The sequence below is a fragment of the Bombyx mandarina genome, chromosome 17, assembly GCF_030267445.1.
Source record: "Bombyx mandarina strain Sakado chromosome 17, ASM3026744v2".
Taxonomy (NCBI): domain Eukaryota; kingdom Metazoa; phylum Arthropoda; class Insecta; order Lepidoptera; family Bombycidae; genus Bombyx; species Bombyx mandarina.
Genome location: NC_143223.1, coordinates 5,634,380 through 5,658,868, shown reverse-complemented (window position 1 = coordinate 5,658,868; position 24,489 = coordinate 5,634,380). Strand labels below are relative to the sequence as shown.

Here is a 24,489-nt window from a genome sequence, read left to right as displayed (position 1 = left end):
AACTACAATTTTCTAGCAATAAGTTAAAATAAAGGAATGAATCGAACAGTGGAACAGATTTATAATTTAAACCGAGAGAGCTTCTCTACGTGACACACAATTTAAAAGCGCCAAGAACCTTTTCCGCTTTAAAAGTAGCTACAACCTACCCTCATATAATAATAGTAATTAAAAAGCTAACATGCAACATATGATTATAAGTACATCCCAGACCTCGATTACCAAAGGTCTTAAGTAGACTAGACCATGACCAAAGAGCAGACGTTTTTCCTGGCTCAGCCTTTGCTCGCCCACCTGGCCTGGTGAAACTGGAAAGGCCTCCAATCCTTCAATCACAAAAAAAAGCAGACGCATATCCATAAGTGTCATATTTTAGCTTCCTTTTCTTCAGATAATTAGTTGTTAATACAAAGAACAACTCATTCCTATTGTATAGACCGTTGTTTTAAAATCTGTTAGTATATTTGCAATATAGTATTGGTGATACCTACTTTATCGTATTTGATTTTGTAGGCACTAAACAACCAAACCACTCTGCGTGAAGATAATCTACTGTCACTCATTATGGCAGTATCATAAAAAAATTATAAATCTACAGGATTCCGTAATACTTCAATTTAGATACATTTCGTCATAAAATTATTTGTTTGATATGTTCGCAGACAAAAGTCTGCGTTTATTTCATTACATCTACGGTTTTGTCTATATACAGAACAATAAATTGTTTCTATCATTACAGTACCAACACATGACGAATTACTTGAAATTCCGCGGGGCCCCGACGGAGTTGATTGAACAAATAAAAAAATACCAAACGCAAATATGGGAAATTAAAGACGGAGTTCTTAGATCTGATTTGTTGAAGAAAATACCCATCTCTTTACGAATGGAGCTGATCTTTGATTTGAATGTTGGACACTTTCATGATTCAATATTATTTAGAGATACAGGTAAGCTGACTAAGTGAGTTTAATATCACTGTACACTATACACTATATACATATTTATATATATAGTGATTTGAGAGTGGTGTTGCGAGTCTGCATTCATAAGCACTGCCATCTTGAGAAATCATTTCAATCCAATTCAAAAAGACACCTGTAATTTTGGAATTGAAGCTTTATTTCATCTCTCAAGTTTATCTATGAAAATTTGTAATCATATCATTTTGTGGCCTACCTTTCTACATCGCTATTATATGTAAATCAATTATTTCATCCGGCAGATACGTATGTAGATAGCTACAATAATATTTAATTACACCCGTAACCCGTGAAAACCGAATAAAAAACTAAAATGATCTGAATCGATTTTTAGCTAATCTCGAAACATAATATTATGTAAAATTCAAAAAAGTATCAATGAATACTATTCATCAACCCAAACCTACCATTCGAATTACAGCTGTACATGTACGAACTATACTCCACAATAATTAGGTTCTCATTGTGTTACTAATATTGGACAAAATGATTGAAAATTTGTGGTAATTTTCAATCATTATATTGATGTTATCGTAATAATCAAACCGTTCCATATAATGATAAAATCGAGAAAATAGGACACTGTTTTGTACATATAAACATGTTACGTATGGTTATTATAGATTCTACATTGTTTGGACAAGATTTACAAGCACGCTTTTTTCTCTTCTGATCATAAAAACTTAAAATCGATTTTGTTTTTTTTTTGTTGAAAATCTTAATTTCAAAACTGTAGACATTGCTTATATTGTCGTTATACATGCTGACCTAACCTTTACTTTTAATAGTGATAGGATGTATATAGTTTGGAAGAATCTTTGTTTTCACTATAAAGATACAAGAGCTGTTCATAGATAGATCTAATGGATTCAATTTCCACGCACTATATTCAAATTCACAATAACAGTCTTATAAAATAAACCTTATCAAAAGCATAAATATTGTATGTGTAGAATCTGAAAAAGGTATTCAGTAATATTTCGAATAAAAATGCTACTAAATTACATAATTAGCGAAGTTTTTAAAGAATTTTTCGTATCTCGTCTGTTAATTAATTATAGTCGGTGAGAGATCGCGTTCTTTGAGTGCCATTAGAGAGCTGGCAATTGAAATGTTGCCTCTTAACTTTTAATTTAATTTAACTTTGTGTCTATGGCGTCGATCTAAAATATCAGCACACCTTCACTTTTCCTGGGTATTATAAGTGAAAAAGAGTTTATCGGAAAATAGGCATATTTTTTATGATTGAACGATTACTGGTGGCCCGGAGGCCTTTCCAGTTTCACCAGGACAGGTGGACGAGCAAAGGCTCAGCCAGGAGGGGTGGGATTTGCTAACAGCTGCCCGAGCGCTTTCAAAGGAGACCTAACAACTCAAGAGCAACTGCTTCGCGAATGTATCTACTACCGGATCGGAATCGCGACCCGCTGAGAAGATCCGGCGAGAAACTCAGCGGGCTGATACGTTGGTTAGGTTGCACGTCGAATTCGACGAGTAGGGTTACCGGGGTCCGTAAGTCTGCTCCTAGCGTTAGAGCTGAAGGCGTTTAGTGCAAGAGTTATTGGATCTGATGAATCGGTAAGGACGAGTCTAGGCCATGTCTAGGGTAAAATAGGCTTACACTACGATCACTAAGATACTGTTACTGGTAACAGTATCTTAGTAAGCGATACGACATATTGTGAGACCGCACACCCGCCGTACTACCATACTGATTTTTCTGGCACAAAACAATCATGTATTTTGATTTGTATTATAGATAAATATATTGTATGCTTTGTATATTATGAAATTCGAATATTTGGAAATGGTATAATGATAGTTTTATTACTGGTGGTAGGACCTCTTGAGAGTCCGCGCGGGTAGGTACTACCACCCTGCCTATTTCTGCCGTGAGGCAGTAATGCGTTTCGGTTTGAAGGATGGGGCAGCCGTTGTAACTATACTTGAGAACTTATATCTCAAGGTGAGTGGCGAATTTACGTTGTAGATGTCTATGGGCTCCAGTACCACTTAACACCAGGTGGGCTGTGAGCTCGTCCACCAATCTAAGCCATTGAAAAAAAACATTTATAATATACTCGTATATAGATAGTATAGTAACACGGGATTAAACCGTAAAAGTAGTTTTAATGATGTCTACGACCCGTAGAAAATACTATAAGCATATATTTTCATTGTAAGGGTGGGAAAGTCGTTTTATAATACAATTAAGACTACGGACTTCGTCTTGACATTACGCGTGTACTGCTTATGAAAGTCAATGTACGAAGTTACTTACACTCATTTGCTATATACATAAACGCTGTATCTTGTATGAAATTTTATGTGATGATAAAATACTACGGCTTTTACGATCAAGTCTTTTAAACATGTACTGACCATGCTAAATAATAACAACCTATGTGCACTCTATACAATTTACTTCTCGATGAGTAACTTCTTTTTATTTCGTTCCGATCAAATTAAATTAAGTGCATTATTTAATGCTGAAGATTAGGCATATGAACAGACGGCTTACATTTTGTTTAACGAAGCCTAAAGACGCTATATCACGTGAGTATCACCCGTTTTAAAAAATAAAGTCAATTCCTCAGAAAAGACTTTAAGCTATTTATTTTACACATAACCTTTAACCATGAGATTGAAGATGCATTTATCTGTCTTCTGCGTAAATAAAAAACAATGCTGTTGAATATATGCCTCATACTATTGATGTTTAATATCAAAATATCTGCTGTAGACTTTGAGTGCGATGTTCGTCTTCTATACACGATTCCAATGTTTTTAGACGAAGCTTTCATGCGTCAGATATCCTTACTGATGAGACACGAGCTATTCCTCGCCGGTCAAACGATTTGGAGTCAGGGAGTTGTGAAGAGTGGTATGATTTGTGTCAAACGAGGCGTCCTCGAAATATTGTCTGATGAAGACGATGAGAGCCCTATGATTGCCTTTAAAGAAGGAACTGTAAGTATTTTGTATCTTACCTAGAGCGATCGGTTCATTCTTCGCACTACGATAAAACGACACGACACGAGAACTCTCTCATCGTGGTCGCCGGTAACTACATTCCCGATCCTGCGGACATAGTGGAAAGCAGTCGACGTCGCCCAAAACACGTCATTTCGGATCCTCCCGATCCACTAACGGTGCTTTTAGGTACCTCAAGCACCTGTCATCGTTCTCGTAGAACCCGTCACTTGCGACGAAGGGCTCGACGAGTAAATTAACCCACAGACACAGCCCACTGAGTTTCGCGCCGGATCTTCTCAGTGCGTCGTGTTTTCGACCCGGTGGTAGACTCTGCGAAGCACGGCTCTTGCTAGGGTTTGTGTTAGCAACGTCATCAGGTTTGAGCTCCGTGAGCTCACCTACTAGTTAAGGTTACGCTGAAATAGCTTCTCAAAGCTATCAGCTTAGGTAGGAAAAAAAACATTCTTCGAATATTTGGTGATTATTATGAAGTCGGGTCTTAACTTAAGGCCGGAATTCGTATCTTTGTGAAGGGTGTTTGGTATTCAGGCTATGGGGATTTACTTTTCTAGGATGCTTCCGGCGTGAATTAACCCGAAAAAAATATCCTAGCTTTGGGCCGATAAATGTGTTTGTTTTGTGTCCTCAAATGGTCAGAGGATTTTGGACAGTCTATACAGAAATAGGCTGTCTGGCTATTAGCCAGAAGATACATTATTCCAAACTTTAGGCTATTTAACAGTAGCAGAAGTAACAGAATTTTGTTTGTACACTGATAGCTGAATGGGTTCATGCCCCGCCCGCTGTTTAGTGATTACCGGAGCCAACAGCCATCTCAACGAGAATGCCACTTGTGAATACCAACAACCACTTTGAGACATCAGGTCGTCTCAATTCTATTCTATAAACACAGTCTCACTTCTCAACCCAGAATGAATGCTTGCTTTGCGGTAGCAATGAAAAGAAGCCAGCATAGTGTGATACACATTTGTATGAGACTGCAAAATTCCCTACCATCAGTAATTGTGCTAATTTATAGTTTCGCAATTTTCATTTTTATAACTGACACATTTTAAACATTTCATAGTGAAAGTCGTCCGTATACAGGTATCTTAGAAAATAATTAAGATCATAAGATTCGATCTGTGTTAATACTACAATTTTATGATAAAGCTATATTTTCTTTAAATTAGACGTATGGAATAAAAGTATCAGTGTGTCACTCTGTGTAATGAAAGTCATTCCTATAGAGGCACCCGTCACGCGCGGACGTGCTCATCGACCACTCGATCGCCCGGCCTTTGTTCGCCCGGCTTTTGTTAGCCCGGCCATTGTTCGCGCGGCCTGTGTTCGTGGTACATCTGCCGACCAAGTGTTTTTCCTGGAAGTTTTTATTTGTTTGGTTTCCTTTTGTTATTTCTGTGTTCGTGGTACATCTGCCGACAAACTGTCTTCCTGGAAGTGTTTAATTGTTTTGTTTCTTTTTGTTATTTCCGTTTTGTTGTGATTTTTCTTTGTCCTGCAGTAATCGTGCCGCATCGCCACCTGTGTTCAATAGAACCGCTCAGGTCCGAGAAGTTGGGGCCTCGCCGCAAGGCGAGTGTTTTCTAAGACCCAGGGTAGCCCCACCTGGGCACGTAGACATCATGGACGCTGTATTTGCGGAATTTCTCCGGCTTCGCTACCCTAAGCTCACTTCCGAGTTTCAGGCCTTCAAGGCCGATCACACTGCGAGCCCTCTCGTGGACTCCACCGAGCTCGCTGCTCCTGCGTCGCCTGTACCTGCGTGCAAAGCTTCTGCATCGAGCACCGCAGCCTCCGTCGTGCCTGCCGTTCCCGCGTCGCCTATACTGGCGAGTAAAACTGCTGCGTCGTCCGCCGTGGTCACCATTCCAGCAGCGCGATCATCCGCGGCCTCCGTCGCGCCGTCCAAAACACCTACTCGTAGGTCACCTGCGCCCGCCTCCTCGTCCTCCGACTCTGACTCGGAGATGGAGGTCGACCTCGCTCCCGCCTCATCGACGGATGGATTCACCCTGGTGCAAAAGGGTAAGAAGCGTGCCGCGGAGTCTCGAGCTCCCGCGGCCGCTAAAATTAGCAAAGCCGCGAACGCGTCGCGCCCCCGCCCTCAGACTCCCGTTGCGCCTCCAGCCCGTGCCACTCCGTCGCCGCGTCCGGTGGCACAAAATAAAGCCCAGACCCCTCCCCCGGTAATCCTTCAAGAGAAGGCAGCTTGGGAACGAGTTTCCCTGGCCCTTAAGGCCAAAAATATCAATTTCACGAATGCCCGTAACCTCGCGAACGGCATTCAAATTAAGGTTCGAACATCCGACGACCATAGGGCCCTCTCTTCTGACCTCCGTAAGGAGCGTATAAGTTTCCACACATATACGCTCCAGGAGGAGCGCGAACTCCGTGCCGTTATACGTGGCATCCCTAAAGAGTTGGATGCCGAGCTCGTCAAGGCCGACCTTCTCGAACAAGGCCTACCGGTTAACTCCGTACACCGCATGCACACAGGCCGCGGAAGGGAGCCATATAATATGGTTCTCGTCGCCCTCCAGCCTACCCCCGAGGGTAAGCAAATATTCAACATCCGAACGGTCTGTAGCCTTTCCGGAATCGCAGTCGAAACCCCACGCAAGAAAGGCACACCTAGCCAGTGCCATAACTGCCAATTATACGGGCATTCTTCCCGTAACTGTCACGCGCGCCCCCGATGCGTCAAGTGCTTAGGCGATCACGCCACGGCCCTATGCACTCGCGATCAAAAAACCGCGACGGAACCGCCTAGCTGCGTCCTGTGTCGAACACAGGGTCACTCCGCAAATTACCGCGGATGCCCCCGAGCCCCGAAAATAAATCGCCGCGTCGCCCGCCAAAACCGCCTCCGAGCTTCCGGCCCAGACATCAAAGCCTCGGTACCCTCTGTGTCGCAGGCTAAGCCAGCGTTCGTTCCGGCGCCGGTGCCCAGTGTCTCGGCCTGGGCGAAACCGCTGCCGTACATGAACACGGCTACAACTCCCTCCTCCGCGATTCGTCCCGCCCCCGTGACTCGTCCCTTTCCCGCGACTTGCCCTCCGACCGCGTCCGACAATCTCGCTTTAGCGATCGACTTCTTTCAGTCGATCAACTTTGAGCGCGTTAACGCTTTGGGCGACGCCATTCGCTCTGCCTCCACTGCACAACACTTTATCGCCGTTGTGCAAGAATACGCCGACGTATACGCGTCATTAAATACGTACGTCCTCCCCTCACTCCGCCGGTAATCAATGGCGTATATAAGTAGAATAAAGCCCCTATCCGTAACGATAGGATTTTTTAACGCTTACGGTCTCGCAAATCAGCGTGATCAGGTTTCTGACTTTTTGCGTGACCATCAAATTGATATCTTTTTAGTGCAGGAGACCCTACTTAAGCCCGCGCGCCGTGACCCTAAAATCGCGAACTATAACATGGTCAGGAACGACAGGCTCTCTGCTCGTGGTGGTGGTACCGTCATTTACTATAGAAGAGCCCTGCATTGCGTCCCACTCGATCCTCCCACGCTCGCTAATATCGAAGCATCAGTGTGCCGAATCTCACTGACGGGACACGCGCCGATCGTTATCGCGTCCGTTTATCTTCCACCGGATAAGATCGTTCTAAGCAGTGATATCGAGGCGCTGCTCGGCATGGGGAGCTCTGTCATTCTGGCGGGCGACCTAAATTGTAAACACATCAGGTGGAACTCACACACCACAACCCCGAATGGCAGGCGGCTTGACGCGTTAGTCGATAATCTCGCCTTCGATATCGTCGCTCCGCTAATCCCGACTCACTACCCGCTAAATATCGCGCATCGCCCGGATATACTCGACATAGCGTTATTAAAAAACGTAACTCTGCGCTTACACTCGATCGAAGTAGTTTCAGAGCTAGATTCAGACCACCGTCCCGTCGTTATGAAGCTCGGTCGCGCTCCCGATTCCGTTCCCGTCACGAGGACTGTGGTGGATTGGCACACGCTGGGCATCAGCCTGGCTGAATCTGATCCACCATCGCTACCGTTTAGCCCGGACTCTACCCCGTCTCCTCAGGATACCGCTGAAACCATAGACATCTTAACGTCACACATCACCTCGACATTAGATAGGTCATCGAAACAAGTTGTAGCGGAGGACTTCCTTTACCGCTTCAAATTGTCCGACGATATTAGGGAACTCTTTAGAGCTAAGAACGCCTCGATACGCGCCTACGACAGGTATCCTACCGCGGAAAATCGTATTCGAATGCGTGCCCTACAACGCGACGTAAAGTCTCGCATCGCCGAAGTTCGAGATGCCAGATGGTCTGATTTCTTAGAAGGACTCGCGCCCTCCCAAAGGTCTTACTACCGCTTAGCTCGTACTCTCAAATCGGATACGGTAGTAACTATGCCCCCCCTCGTAGGCCCCTCAGGCCGACTCACGGCGTTCGATGATGACGAAAAAGCAGAGCTGCTGGCCGATACATTGCAAACCCAGTGTACGCCCAGCACTCAATCCGTGGACCCTGTTCATGTAGAATTAGTAGACAGTGAGGTAGAACGCAGAGCCTCCTTGCCACCCTCGGATGCGTTACCACCCGTCACCCCGATGGAAGTTAAAGACTTGATCAAAGACCTACGTCCTCGCAAGGCTCCCGGTTCCGACGGTATATCCAACCGCGTTATTAAACTTCTACCCGTCCAACTCATCGTGATGTTGGCATCTATTTTCAATGCCGCTATGGCGAACTGTATCTTTCCCGCGGTGTGGAAAGAAGCGGACGTTATCGGCATACATAAACCCGGTAAACCAAAAAATCATCCGACGAGCTACCGCCCGATCAGCCTCCTCATGTCTCTAAGCAAACTGTATGAGCGTCTGCTCTACAAACGCCTCAGAGACTTCGTCTCATCCAAGGGCATTCTCATCGATGAACAATTCGGATTCCGTACAAATCACTCATGCGTTCAACAGGTGCACCGCCTCACGGAGCACATTCTTGTGGGGCTTAATCGACCAAAACCGTTATACACGGGAGCTCTCTTCTTCGACGTCGCAAAAGCGTTCGACAAAGTCTGGCACAACGGTTTGATTTTCAAACTATTCAACATGGGTGTGCCGGATAGTCTCGTGCTCATCATACGGGACTTCTTGTCGAACCGCTCTTTTCGATATCGAGTCGAGGGAACCCGCTCCTCCCCACGACCTCTCACAGCTGGAGTCCCGCAAGGCTCTGTCCTCTCACCCCTCCTATTTAGCTTATTCGTTAACGATATTCCCCGGTCGCCGCCGACCCATTTAGCTTTATTCGCCGACGACACGACTGTTTACTATTCCAGTAGAAACAAGTCCCTAATCGCGAAGAAGCTTCAGAGCGCAGCCCTAGCCCTAGGACAGTGGTTCCGAAAATGGCGCATAGACATCAACCCAGCGAAAAGTACTGCGATGCTCTTTCAGAGGGGAAGCTCCACACGGATTTCCTCCCGTATTAGGAGGAGGAATCTCACACCCCCAATTACTCTCTTTAGTCAATCCATACCCTGGGCCAGGAAGGTCAAGTACCTGGGCGTTACCCTGGATGCATCGATGACATTCCGCCCGCATATAAAATCAGTCCGTGACCGTGCCGCGTTTATTCTCGGTAGACTCTACCCCATGATTTGTAAGCGGAGTAAAATGTCCCTTCGGAACAAGGTGACACTTTACAAAACTTGCATAAGGCCCGTCATGACTTACGCGAGTGTGGTGTTCGCTCACGCGGCCCGCACACACATAGACACCCTTCAATCTCTACAATCCCGCTTTTGCAGGTTAGCCGTCGGAGCTCCGTGGTTCGTGAGGAACGTTGACCTACACGACGACCTGGGCCCCGAATCTATACAGAAATACATGAAGTCAGCGTCGGAACGGTACTTCGATAAGGCTATACGTCATGATAATCGTCTTATCGTAGCCGCCGCTGACTACTCCCCGAATCCTGATCATGCAGGAGCCAGTCACCGTCGACGCCCTAGACACGTCCTTACGGATCCATCAGATCCAATAACCTTCGCACTAGACGCCTTCAGCTCTAGGAGCAGGCTTAGGGACCTCGGTAACCGTACTCGTCGAACTCGACAAAGAGTTCGCCGTGCAACCTAACCCATGAATCAGCTCGCTGAGTTTCTCGCCGGATCTTCTCAGCGGGTCGCGATTCCGATCCGGTAGTAAATTCATTCGCGAAGCAGCTACTCTTGAGTTGTTAGGTCTCCTTCGGAGGCGCTCGGGTAGCTGTTAGCAAATCCCACCCCTCCTGGCTGAGCCTTTGCTCGCCCACCTGTCCTGGTGGAACTGGAAAGGCCTCCGGGCCACCAGTAATCCTTCAATCATAAAAAAAAAAAAAAAAAAAGTAATGAAAGTATAAATATCATTGATAAATATGCCTGTTGATTATACTCGTATTGCAGGTGCTGGGAGAGTTGAGTTTGTTTTATTCCATACCCGCTAAAGTTACAGTCAAAGCCGCAACTTATGTTGAAGTTCAGGTATGTCGAATAGAGATTTTTTTGCATTCCAAAATTAGTAAATTGCACACATTATAATAATGAAACATGGTCGCGATTGACTTCTACGATGAAAGAACAGCATCGTAAAATAGAAATTGAATCCGCTGAAAAGCTTAAAATTTCAATACGGGTTATTGCTTGTATTAAAACGTATGTATGTGAGCCCGCACGGGTAGGTACCGCCATAATGCCTATCTCTGCCGCGAAGTAGTAAAGCGTGACGGTTTGAGGGGTGAACAGTCTTAATACTACACAATTGAGGCTTCTTCTTCTTCTTGCTCTAATCCTACCTAATGAAGGGTCGGCGCAGTATGTTCCCTTATCCTGTATAGGGATTTTGGATTAATTTTACTACCAGCCGCCTGCCTCACGTCAACTCTAATATCTTCAGCACTACATCCATTGCAACGTGCCATATGACGAGGCTTTTTTTATTTATTGCTTAGTTGGGTGGACGAGCTCACAGCCCACCTGGTGTTAAGTGGTTACTGAAGACCATAGACAACATAAATACGCCACCTTGAGATATAAGTTCTAAGGTCTCAGTACAGTTACAACGGCTGCCCCATCCTTCAAACCGAAACGCATGACTGCTTTTGTTTTATTGCCCTTATAGGCAGACTAGCACACGGCCCACCTGATGGTGAGGGTTACTGTCGCCCATGGACTTCAGCAATGCCAGGGGCAGAACCAAGCCGCTGCCCCTTTCTGCTCCTTCACGGTAGAAATAGGCGGGGTGGTGGTACCTACTCGTGCGGACTCACAAGAGGTCCTACCCCCAGTAAAGTAAAACTTTTCTGTTTCTTCTTTTGGTGCTACTTGTTAGGACAATCCTAAACATGAAATTTTATATAATTGTTTTTAAAGTATGAGAACATACTAATAAGTATGGCAACACAGTTAGTTGCAGTTGCACAAAAAATTCTGGTCGTCCGTGCACGTGTTGTAGGTACATCAAGAATTGAAAATCCTTCGCTCTAAATCTAGTTTTTATTGAAGCTAGTACTCAAAAATACAGTGCACGCTCTAAAAACTAGTTTTAACTCATCCGTTTTTAGTTTTATGGTTTTCATTTTATTTTTATTAGGATTAACACCAAAATTTAGGTATTAAAATACTTAAACGATGCAAATATCACGTTTAATTTATTTTTCTGTATTAGAATTTACTATTTCAATAAAAATTAAAAATCAATCTGTCACCCATAAAATGCAGAAGTACTTAAACTCTCAAAAGCTTTACTTATCTACTCAAAATCTAGCAAGAAAAATAAGGTTGTTTTTTTTAAAGGTATTACGCAGAACTGAATTCATGCGAGTGATAGCTGAATATCCGAACACGTTACAGCACATTCGTGAAAGAATTCAGGATAGACTCCATAAATCTCGGAAAAGACAGGTAATCCTTTCACGGGAAAAAATATCGCATTTCACTAGTGTCGTGCCTACCATACTGTATGGATCGTAAATAGGATAGTAAAATCATATTTATAGTTTAGAGTTACGTGTAACTTTTTCACCATATTGCATATCAGCTTAGTTGTAATTCTTGGAAATAAATTCTTGTTTTCATTGGCTAAAAGGAGAGACTAGCTCACGGCTCATTACTGGCAATAGGGCGTCTCGGCCAAGCTCCATTCGGTACCACTACCCCTGCCTGTTTCCAGTGCGATGCACTTCAGTTTGAAGAGCGGGGTAGCCATTGTACTATGGAATCGAGACTTGAATTTGTTTCTCAAGTTGGATCGCGACTTTCATTTTGTATATGTCTATGAGCTCCGGTAACTACTTAGCACCAGGTGAGCCGTGAGCTTGTTCACCTGTTTAAGCGATAAACAGATCTAAAATCAAACGGTTACTGGGGCTCATGGATATAACGCCATTTTGAAACCCGATTTAGTTGTTACAAGATTTAATTTAATAACTAGATGGCGTCACAGTCAAAAAGAAGGAGGCTTAGGATTTAGGGAGATAAACAGCTCACCTAGTTTACTGTTACTATTGAGAAGTAACAAGGCCGTAAAAATAAGTGGACGTAATCGGGATTGCATATCTTCTTCATCTGATTTGAAACTGAAAAGTACTGATCTAAAACGTAATGCTTACCTCAGCTATGAATATTGATTTTCGTTTAAGTACTTATTATGATTTTTAAGTACTTATTATATTGTCTACAGTTTTCGGGGGTCGTAGATATAATCAATAAATTTTTTTTTTTACTTTTTTAGAAATTTGACAAAACCGTAAAAAGAGATTTCATTATGTACTTATTGTGTAATCAATTATACCATTTATAATCTTTAACTTATAATTTTTTCAATTACTTCGAATTCCGAAAAGTGATTAATTTTAAGCATTTAGTGATTATGTTCCACCAGGTGCCTTTTGGTTTGGTGTGCCTTTTGTTATAAGTAGTCCGCTAGCGATTCCCATAGCGGTCTGTCTTTGGTAACTTTTACTGGTGGTAGGACCTTTTGTGAGTCCGCACGGGTAGGTACCACCACCCTGCCTATTTCTGCCGTGAAGCATTAATGCGTTTCGGTTTGAAGGGTGGGGCACTCGATGAACTATACTGAGACTTTAGAACTTATATCTCAAGGTGGCGCATTTACGTTGTAGATGTCTAAGGGCTCCAGTAACCACTTAACATCAGGTGGGCTGTGAGCTCGTCCACACAGCTAAGCAATAAAAAAAAAAAAAAAAAACCAGTAACAAATGAACATCAGGTGGGCTGTGAGCTCGTCCGCACATCTAAGCAATAAAAAAAATAACTCTTCTGCCAAATTCTGAATAATAAATAATAATTTTTAATTAATTAATAGGAGGCTATAACACGAAACGGACCTCTTGTGAGTCCGCACGGGTAGGTACCACCGCCCCGCCTATTTTCTGCCGTGAAGCAGTAATGCGTTTCGGTTTGAAGGGTGGGGCAGCCGTTGTGACTATACTGAGACCTTAGAACTATATCTCAAGGTGTGTGGCGCATTTACGTTGTAGATGTCTATGGGCTCCAGTAACCACTTAACATCAGGTGGGCTGTGAGCTCGTCCACACAGCTAAGCAATAAAAAAAAAAAAAAAAAACCAGTAACAAATGAACATCAGGTGGGCTGTGAGCTCGTCCGCACATCTAAGCAATAAAAAAAATAACTCTTCTGCCAAATTCTGAATAATAAATAATAATTTTTAATTAATTAATAGGAGGCTATAACACGAAACGATAAAGGCGATTTACGTTTGCTTCGAGCAAGGTACCGTCCTATGAAAGTCTTGAAGGACACTTTAACTGGAGTGGAGGACGAAGATAGTGCATTTGTTGATGATTCACACATGTATTTTACAGGTACAAATAATTTTATTAAAACTTTCATTTCAATTTGTAACGCTTTTATATTTTCTAACTCTCATTAAAATGGTTCCATAATTGTGACCTAATTTAAAGTATAGAACACATTAACTTTTTGTTTAGATTAGCTACAAAAATGTTTTGTAGCTGTTTTGTATTATATTCTCAAATTAAGTAGGTGTTATGTCACAAAACTTATTGGCGTAGCTTTTTTTTTTATTGCTTAGGTGAGTGGACGAGCTCACAGCCCACCTGGTATTAAGTGGTTACTGGAGCCCTTAGACATGTACAACGTAAATGCGCCACCCACCTTGAGATATAAGTTCTAAAGTCTCAGTATAGTTACAACGGCTGTCCCAGCTTTCAAACCGAAACGCATTACTGCTTCATGGCAGAAATAGGCAGGGCGGTGGTACCCACTCGCGCGGTCTCACAAGAGGTCCTATTACCAGTAATTAGCAATAATAGTATAATCATTTAGCTATAATATTATTGGTAGTAGTATGTATAATAGCGGAAGGTCGGCTTAGAATATCACCATCGAATTCCTTCTCGTGGATTCACGTATTACTGGAATTATTACCGGAAGGCCCCTTCTATGCCAGCATGGATTGTTATCTGGCCTAGTTCGACAGTGACTCAGTATTGCGGTCCAATTTGGACCAGCCGTTACCTAGTGCAAATGATACTTCGATTCATGGCGGATAAAAATATTCACTATGTAGTTTCTGGGAACACCAACATACTGAATGGAAAATGGGGAAGTAGTCGCGGGATGATCGGTTTGATGATAAAAAAAAAAATCCTATTCGCTGGTAGCCTAAGAGGCTATTCCAGCTACGCCCGGACGGGTAGGTGAGCTCACGGGCTCAACCTGAGAAAATTTGCCAACATTAGCCCTAGCAGAGCAACGAATTGGAATCGCGACCCACTGAGGAGATCCGGTGAGAAACCTAGTGGACTGTCTATGGATTAGATTGCTCGTCGAACTCTTCATCATAATCGATGGGTTCGACGAAGACAGTGACCGGTTTGATCATATATCTCTATTTCTGATCTCAGGCTAGCGTTTACTAATAGCTAAATTACTAGCAGCGTAATATTAAAACCTTATTCTTTTAGAAGTTTAATACACTCCAAAATCGTTCGCAAATAAAATTACTTTATTCATTTAATTGGAAATTTTATTATGAAAATATTTTTTATAGAACATTTATTTGTTATAAGCATTCAGAAGCTTATCGGTGCTATCTCGTACTACGCGAAAGCGATGTATCGCGTTAAGCTCTGGTAGCTGTAAAAACACCATTATACCCTTCCGCATACGTTACAATATTTCAAAAGCTATAGATTTTATGATATTTTGAAATATAAACGAAACAAAACAAAAATATTGACGGCTATTTAATAAGACACGAAAATGTTTTGATCTTACTTAAACCTCATGTATTTGTTGGATTAGATGTAACAAAAGTTTTCTTTTGTCTGGCTCGATTTTGTTATGAGTTTCTGTCTCGAGACCTGAGGGACATATGTATGTACATATGTACGCCTCAATTGATGTACAAAATCTTTATCTATGTACATTATTTGTTATTCCAGTTCATTGTAGCTATATAATGTATTCGTGAAGAAATTAATTGCATTCGTGTTATCGTCGATTTCGATGTTGTCGTGGCCTAAAGGATAAGACGTCCGGTGCATTCGTGTTGAGCGATGCACCGGTGTTCGAATCTCAGGCGGGTACCAATTTTTCTAATGAAATACGTACTCAACAAACGTTCACGATTGACTTCCACGGTGAAGGAATAACATCGTGTAATAAAAATCAAACCCGTAAAATTATAATTTGCGTAATTACTGGTGGTAGGACCTCTTGTGAGTCCGCGCGGGTAGGTACCACCGCCCTGCCTATTTCTGCCGTGAATCAGTAATGCGTTTCGGTCTGAAGGGCGGGGCAGCCGTTGTAACTATACTTGAGACTAGAACTTATATCTCAAGGCGGGTGGCGCATTTACGTTGTAGATGTCGATGGGTTCCAGTAATCACTTAACACCAGGTGCGCTGTGAGCTCGTCCACCCATCTAAACAATAAAAAAAAATCGTTGGTAAGTATTTAGTAATCAATTTATATATACTTCACAGACGAAGACAATATTCGTAAGCCTAAATTCACTACAGAGTATCTAGAGCTGTATAAAATCACTAATAATGTTACAACAGTAGACTATCCCCGTATCTGTCTGAGATCAAACTTCCCCTGGATTTTAGAGCCCGACACTAGTTTTGTAAGTGAATATTTTATACTTCTATTCTTAAACGTACCTATTTCTAATGATTTTATATAAGACTTTTAATCTTCTATTTTAAGAAATAAATGCTTTGGATAAATCTTTTTATCAATTCTATAACATATGCTTGATAAACTATTTTGTGTCTTAGAATATTTGAAATAGAGTTTTTTTGATATAGCATAGATGGTTGGATGAGTTCACGGCCCACCTGGTGTTAAGTGGTTACCGGATCCCATAGATATCTACAACGTAAATGCCGCCACCCACCTCGAGAAATGAGTTGTAAGTTCTCAGTTTTAACAGTACAACGGCTACTCCACCCTTCAAACCGAAACGCATTATTGCTTCACGGCAGAAATAGGTAGGGTGGTGGTACCTACCCATGTTGGCTCACAAGTTTTCCTAGCACATGTACCGAAAGAACTTAATAACTGTAGTGTACTGCCTTACTGTACGTACTTACTGCCGTACTGTACTGAATCCCTGAATCCTGATCACGCAGGAGCCAGTCACCGTCGTCGCCCAAGATACGTCCTTACGGATCCATCAGATCCAATAACTCTGGCAGTAGATGCCTTCAGCTCTAACACTAGGAGCAGGCTAAGGGACCCTGGTAACCGTACTCGTCGAACTCGACAAAGATTTCGACGTGCAACCTAATCGGCTGAGTTTCTCGCTGGTTCTTCTCAGCGGGTTGCGATTCTGATCTGGTAGTAGATTCATTCGCGAAGCAGCTGCTCTTGAGTTGTTAGGTCTCCTTCGGAGGCGCTCGGGCAGCTGTTAGCAAATCCCACCCCTCCTGGCTGAACCTTTGCTCGCCAACCTGTCCTGGTGAAACTGGAAACCAGTAATCGTTCAATCATAAAAAAAACTGTACTGTAACCCACTAACTTAGCTCGACTAAAATATGTAATTACTTTTTAATTATTAACAGACGCTTTTCTGGGATATGATTCACTTTATGACGGTGCTGTATGTGTGTGTTACGTGCCCTCGAGTCGCCATCGAAGGCAAGCAGTCGGATTCTGAAATTGTCGTCTCTTTCATTGTCACAGCCGCTTTGCTTCTGAATATATTCTTACAATTGACTACAGCTATTGTTGTGAAGGTGATGAAATTATTATTATTTAGCGATCCCTCTGTAGTCGAAATTCGAGTATAATCAATTGAAATTATAAGTTTGGACATTATTATGGTTCTATTGTCAAAGACTATTTATTATACTTCTATAATTACAAACTTCGCCAAGACTACACTATAAACAAATAATATTAAAGACAAACAATATTAATCTATTCTCAATTTGACCACAGACTTTCAACAATATCAAAAGTTAACAATAAAGACAAAGTGTATGTGTATCTCTACATGTGTTGTGTCAAATACATGGTAGTGTCTGTAATATTTTCTTTATTGATTTAATGATTTTTTTATGCATAATTAATAAAAATATTAACATTCTGCACTGCACTTCAATATTCTCTCTAAGTATGAGAAATTTTATACTCCTCCATTCGCGCAATTTTCGTAAAAAGGGGTACAAACTTTCTGCTTCACGTATATAGATTTAGTCAAGTTTAATTAACAGTAAAATTATTTGGATAAAAATTTTCTCGCAATCCACTAAAAATGTTCTTTCATTACTACGACTTACTAATACAAATCGTTGATAAATCGGATCTAGACTTAACTAGTTTAATTTTAACAATGTATTTTGTATTTGGCTAAAAGCTTCGGCTATTACGATCGTTATGTTTTTCATTGTTATTTTCAGAACAAAAGAAAAATAACCATAAAGGAGATAGCAGAAGCTAAAATGGAGTCTATTGGCTTCTACATTGATATAATATCAGTATTTCCAGTGTACATATTCACGGATACCATCGATCCTAACGGCGTTTCAGTAACAGGACAAATAGCTCTGTTATTCCCAATTTTACAAGTGTGGCACATATGGAATTACATGGAAAAATGGAAAAATAATTTAAAATCTCACCACAAGGTTTTTACTTACAGATGGTGTCTTAGAAGCTTATTTGTTTTGTTGTTTAATTGCCGTCATCATCACCATCATTGTCATCCACTGCTGGACATAGGGCTCTCCTAATTTACACCACTGAGTCCGGTCTTCGGATCTTCTAATACATTTCTTACTGGCCACCTACTAGGACGCTTACCGCCACATTTCCCTTTTAGAAATCATTAATTAGAGGCACAGACAATCGTTTAACGTTGCTCAGAAAACTCATTGAAGGGAAGTTCACTCCCAAGTGGGATTGAGATGCGTAAAAATAGTTATCTGGAAACGTACTATGAATGATCGACCATGAATTGCAGACTGTATCAGTCCATTTGCCTTAATTAAATACTAAAACAGATTTGACAGATTTCTTCATTTTGTCCTTGAGTCGAGAAACTCTGACGACTAATTGTGGTATCACATTAAGTCCTTCAGGCCTTTCGTACGCAGTAACTTGAAGTTAACTTTGAACACAAAAACATTAAAAATTACGAAGTACACCATTTCATTTTTTTGTTTCAGATCCTTAGCCTTTTGAGGTTCACGATTGTGTTTGTGATATTCAGTTACTGGTCAGGCTGTTTGCTATATATTTTTGCGTGTCCTAGAAAACTTTGCCGTGAGGTACGCCCAAATTTTACAAATCATTAAGATATTTTTTTATTACATTTTTTTCCTACCTATTCGCTGAACTCACGGGGCTCAACTTGAGACAGTGTGTGGTTCGTTAAAATCGATGAGTTCGACAATGACGGGACCCGTGCTTGAAGTGCCTAAAACCACCGAGAGTGGATCCGGGGGATCCAACAAGACATGTTTCGGGTGGCGGCGGCTTTGAATCGGACATGGTACCTAACGTATGAGTAGTCCTTAAATAAGCCCTACTGCTGCCTGTATACATACCTATTATAAACAAGCGTAGAACCACAGTTGAAAATTTTAAAGAAGGGGCCTCTTTTTCGGGCATTTAGTGCGTATGGAGCAGGTTCGGGCTGTAAAACGGGTTTACGCGGGTGTACCGGAGGGACACTGCCCTGTAGGGAGGCCCCAGTACCGCTGGTCTGACGCTGTGGAAGGATATTAACGTGAGCTCGAAGTGTCGGACTGGCAACCTGTTGGGCAGCGCCGAGATGAATGTCAACGTTTATTGTCGGAGGCCAAGACCCACTTCGGGGTCATAGCGCCAGCGCATTATTAGTAGTAGTACATTTAACTAAAATCCCTACAAAATAAGTTTATCTAATTTAGATCTTATTTCTTTTGAAATACACTTGAAGCATTTTTGTTCTTTTTAGAGCTCATGGATGTGTAAACTAATAAACTTGGAGACGAAAGTGTTCATGAAGAATTTTTCAAAGCATGAACAACCGATACTTACAGCGTTGTCTTTCGGTACCTCTATATTTACGGGCTCGGGGACCTACGATTTAACCCCTGGTACTTCAGATTTACCTCTGGTTATTATTGTTTAGTTTTTATGAGTAAAATGTACTTCTCACCTAAAACAGTATTTTAAAGGTAACTTAATTTAACAAAACGGGAAGTTTATAATAGCATTAGTGAGATGCGTGTTAAAACTTAGTTGACGATGGTTTTAAGGATTATAATAAAATTGTTTTCGTAGCAGTGTGCATTGACTTTGAAATTATCAGCCGACCGGCAACCGAGTGTTCTCCGGTCCAGACGGCTTTTTTTTGCTAGACAGACGAGCATAACCTGATGGTGAGTGGTTACCGTCGCCCATGGACTTCAGCAATGCCAGGGGCAGAGCCAAGCCGCTGCCTACTGTATTCCAAAGCATGAGCTAACGGCACATTAGGCCCAAAGATAGATAAAGTCATAGATAAGATAAGGTTCACCGCCATAAACGCTTCACTTCACTTTCATTGCTTCGACCGAGTTTTTTTTTGATAAGATTTGGACGTAGATTGTTGAATAACAGGAAAACCGCTTGGTTCAACTGCAATTCATCCGTTTACTGATTGGCAGTGTAAGTCCAGTGATTTCAGTTTGAGAAAAAAGAAGCCCTTCACATAAACGTAGAGCGATTGTAGATATTAGAAACATAGATTAAATATATTTTTAAGATTAGCACGCTCTCTAATAAGTTCACTCATCGAACGCAAAGTAAATTAGAAAATAAACAAAAACAATATTTTTATTTTTGATTGAATTGTAAATAATATACATAAGTTATCTATATATTAATACGTGAAGCAAAAACTTTGTATTCCTTTTTACGAAAACTGCGCGGACGGAGGAGTATGAAATTTTCCACACTTATAGAGAATATAGAGAAGAAGTGCACAATGCTAATATTTTTTTTAAATAATGCATAAAAGATACATTAAATCAATAAAGAAAATATTACACACACTACATACCATGTATTTGACGCACACACGCATGCATACTATTTATTGTCAAACTTTTGTTCTTGACGTTTGTGATCAAATGAGAATAGATTAAATATTGTTTGTCTTTATTAATATATTTTTTATAGTGTAGCCTTGGCGAAATTTGTGATTATAGGAGTATAAAATACAATCATAATAGTGTACAAACTTTCCAATTAATTATCGAATTTCTACTACTGCGGGACCTCTAGTATACAGTTATTTATTGTTGCAGGTTACAATATTATTCATTTTTGGTACATACCTGAGTTGTTATTACACAGCGAACATTTGTAGCGTCTATATGCTGTCAACGAGTAGACAATTGAATTTCAGGGTTTGTTAATTTGTAATTTATATTCTTGTGCTGTGCTTGTGCTTGCTTGTTAGCTTCTGTGTTTACTACGTGCCTATATGTTTTTTTGTTCAGTTTTTTTTGGTTGAATCGTTCTTAATTACTGCTATTTTTTTCTTTTCGTGTTATCCCAATCTTATCAAGATATCACCAATCGTTTTTGAGTTATCTTCAATAATATATATTTAGTTGACTTGGATTAACATTGGTGATATTCTCATTAAATTTTGATGAAGTCGTTTTACCTTTTTAATTATTATTATCTATTACTAATTAATTATTTTCGTCGTTTCGAAAAACTGCAAACTGCAATGTTCATTATCACGGATGACTATACTATTAGTATATGATGCTATTATTAATAGTTTTAATATTATTATTAATATTATTAGAGGTCCAATACGCCTCGTAAATATCTCCCTTGCTATTGGGCGAAGAGCGTAATTACAATTTCATTTAAATTGAGAAAGAGGTGTAGATTTTTTTTTTTTTTTATTTTTTTTTTTTATTATTTTTTTTTTTTTTTATTGCCTTTGTAGGCAGACGGGCATACGGCCCACCTGATGGTGAGTGGTTACCGTCGCCCATGGACTTCAGCAATGTAGATACTTGTTGTAGAGGTAGATAGAGGTGTAGATGCTTTGTTACTGGTGGTAGGACCTCTTGTGAGTCCGCACAGGCAGGTACCACCACCCTGCCTATTTCTACTATTATCTATTAATTACAGTCAAAAAAATTTTTTTTTGTTGTCCTTGTAGGCTGACGAGCATACGGCCCACCTGATGGTGAGTGGTTACCGTCGCCCTGGGACGCCAATGCCAATGCCAGGGGCAGAGCCAAGCCGCTGCCTACCGCAAAATAATAGTAAACCATAATTTTTCCATTTTAGGAATCAATGAGGGAATTATTCTATTTCTTAACCGCTAATCGCGTTAACCAAAGAATTAAGGCACGCGTTAAAAACTTTTTCTGCGTTCAATGGTAAGAGCTTTGAGGTTTGTTAATTTATTTAGTTTCGGAGCATCCAAAGTACTGCTGCTAAGTCCCATTTGCGCGCCTGAAGGGATCTCTGTGCTTACGTTTTTTTCTAAGCCCCGCCGACTGCCAAAAAATTGGCACATTGTCCATCCATTGTATTTTCTTTAGTTCTCGTTGACATAATTATAGTTATAACCTACAGGAGTATGTATTTTTATCTCTTTTTTAAACAAGTGATAAAAGAGGATGGACATAATTAAATGTATTTGGACGGTTTAATTATATGTACAGACATGGTCAAAGGTATCAAGTATCAGGTCTCAAGGTTAGGTATCAGGTCCTAAGGTCACCCAAAGAGCAATGGAGAGGGCTATGCTCGGAGTTTCTCTGCGAGATCAAATCAGAAATGAGGAGATTTGCAGGAAAACCATGGTAACGGACATAGCCCAAAGGATTGCGACATTGAAGTGGCAGTGGGCAGGACACATTGCTCGCAGAACGGATGGCCGTTGGGGCTAGAAAGTTCTTGAGTGGCGACCGCGTACCGGAAGACGTAGCGTGGGTAGATGGGCCGACGATCTATTGAGGTTCGTGGGGATCCGATGGATGCAGACAGCGCAGGACCGGTCTTTGTGGCAAGGCTTGAGGGAGGCATATGTCCAGCAGTGGACGTCTGTGGGCTGATAAGAAGAAAAAGACATGCTATGCTACTACTAGACATTACACTGTTTCCGAAGTTTCCAATACTTAAAAATTTAGATGATAAGGGAAGATTAGTTGCTAAATCAATTAATTGCTAAAAATATTTCCAGGTCTTATAACAAAGCTATTCCGACTCAAAAAATATTTAACGAAATGTCCTCTAACATACAGCAAGAGATCCTATGTATTGAAATGGTTGATACCTTGCTACAATGTCCGCTGTTTCAGGTAAATCATTCTACTGAATTAATGTAAGCATCTAATTAATCTAATCTACCAACAATACGCAAATAAAACAATGAAATAGCCACTTCCTATTTTTTGCATTTTCTTTGGTTTTCGCAAGTTTATTATTTTGGTTTATAGCCTCCGACGTTTTGGATACTAAACATGCTCCATAGTAGTGAATGACTCATATAATTATTGTATTTAATTTTATTGCTAAAAAACACAGCAGAAGTAATTTTAAGTGTTGACAAAAATTTTAGCTATACCATAAAATCACATTTACGATCTACGATATGAATAGAACAGAGTAATCGTTGACAAAAAGCATACAATATAGAATTTGTACATATATCCAGGGATGCAATCGCGATTTCCTTCAGACGATAGCAGCGAACACCAGAACAATAGTTTTGCCCGACAATGAGATCGTGCAGCACGCTGCAGACATCGGCCGGGACATGTATATCTTGCAGAAGGTTTTGTAGTTTGAATACATCTGTATCATCCGTGTTGAACAATGCGAGTGATAGTTGAGTGAGAATGCTCTTACTATTCCGGGACATAATGTGTTTATCTATATATATAAAAATGAATTGCTGTTCGTTAGTCTCGCTAAAACTCGAGAACGACTGGACCGATTTGGTTAATTTTGGTCTTGAATTATTTGTGGAAGTCCAGAGAAGGTTTAAAAGGTCGATAAATATGAAAATGCTCGGAATTAAATAAAAATAACAATTTTGGTGTCCCCCGTCGGACAGGGATTCCTTTTGTTTGTTTTATGTTTATTTTATACAATAGTTTAGGTCTTTTATTTATCGATTGAGGCACTACGAAGTCTGCCGGGTCAGCTAGTTTTTGTATAAAAATTTTTAGAAGTATCAAGATGTAGCCTTTGAAAGCAGCGTACAAAATATTAGTAAAAATAACATTAGTACTAATAGTGGTCAGTTAATGTTATTAGTAACCATTAACAAAATACACTAACTGCTAGTGAAAAGTGTGAAAACGAAAATGAAAAATAATGATAATTTTACAATATTTTTTTTCACTTTAAAAAGCCTAATTCTTTCTTAGGGTTATTGTGACGTGCTAAATCACAATCGTAAGATAGAAAAAAATATTGGACCCGGTGACCATTTTGGCGTTGTAGAGATGCTCTATGGATTACCAAAGGTAAGATTGAAATCAGAAATATTTACACGTTATAATAATATAACAAACACTATCATGATTGTTTCAATTATTATTATGTTGTGTTCTCGAACTAAAAGTGCACTCGGTGGGGCCGTAGGTCGTGGGTTCGATTCTCACATCAGGCAAACATTCGTGTGATGAACAGGTTTACTTGCTGTTTATATATGGTTATTTAAAAAAAGCTTTAAAAGTCCGTATATCCGTATGGTTCCTATAGTACATGAAATCATTGTTTGGGGTCAGATGACTATGTATGACTTCTCTTCAGTTGTTATTATTATTATTAATGTATAGAGGTACTTCATATGGTAAGATCTATACTAATATATAAAACTACAGTTTATACGGATATTCCGTTATAACTACTGAACCATGCATCCGATTGAGTTGAAACTTAGTATCCATGTAGAAAATATATGTACTTAATGGATAGGCTAGTATTTATATGAGTGTTGGACTCCCTACA

General features: G+C 40.7%; 1 protein-coding gene across 1 annotated transcript in view; it reads left to right on the top strand.

The window, feature by feature from the left end:
* Positions 1 to 24,489, top strand: part of LOC114253226 (uncharacterized) — a 65,816-nt gene that overhangs the window by 5,360 nt on the left and 35,967 nt on the right. The window contains exons 8-22 of the mRNA XM_089734455.1: positions 740 to 950; positions 3,775 to 3,953; positions 10,414 to 10,491; positions 11,803 to 11,910; positions 13,712 to 13,853; positions 16,002 to 16,144; positions 17,085 to 17,258; positions 17,925 to 18,152; positions 18,693 to 18,794; positions 19,466 to 19,627; positions 20,802 to 20,903; positions 21,811 to 21,902; positions 22,712 to 22,829; positions 23,186 to 23,305; positions 23,904 to 24,002. Of these exons, the coding sequence (XP_089590581.1) occupies positions 740 to 950; positions 3,775 to 3,953; positions 10,414 to 10,491; positions 11,803 to 11,910; positions 13,712 to 13,853; positions 16,002 to 16,144; positions 17,085 to 17,258; positions 17,925 to 18,152; positions 18,693 to 18,794; positions 19,466 to 19,627; positions 20,802 to 20,903; positions 21,811 to 21,902; positions 22,712 to 22,829; positions 23,186 to 23,305; positions 23,904 to 24,002 (2,058 nt within the window). The remainder of the gene's footprint in view (positions 1 to 739; positions 951 to 3,774; positions 3,954 to 10,413; positions 10,492 to 11,802; positions 11,911 to 13,711; positions 13,854 to 16,001; positions 16,145 to 17,084; positions 17,259 to 17,924; positions 18,153 to 18,692; positions 18,795 to 19,465; positions 19,628 to 20,801; positions 20,904 to 21,810; positions 21,903 to 22,711; positions 22,830 to 23,185; positions 23,306 to 23,903; positions 24,003 to 24,489) is intronic.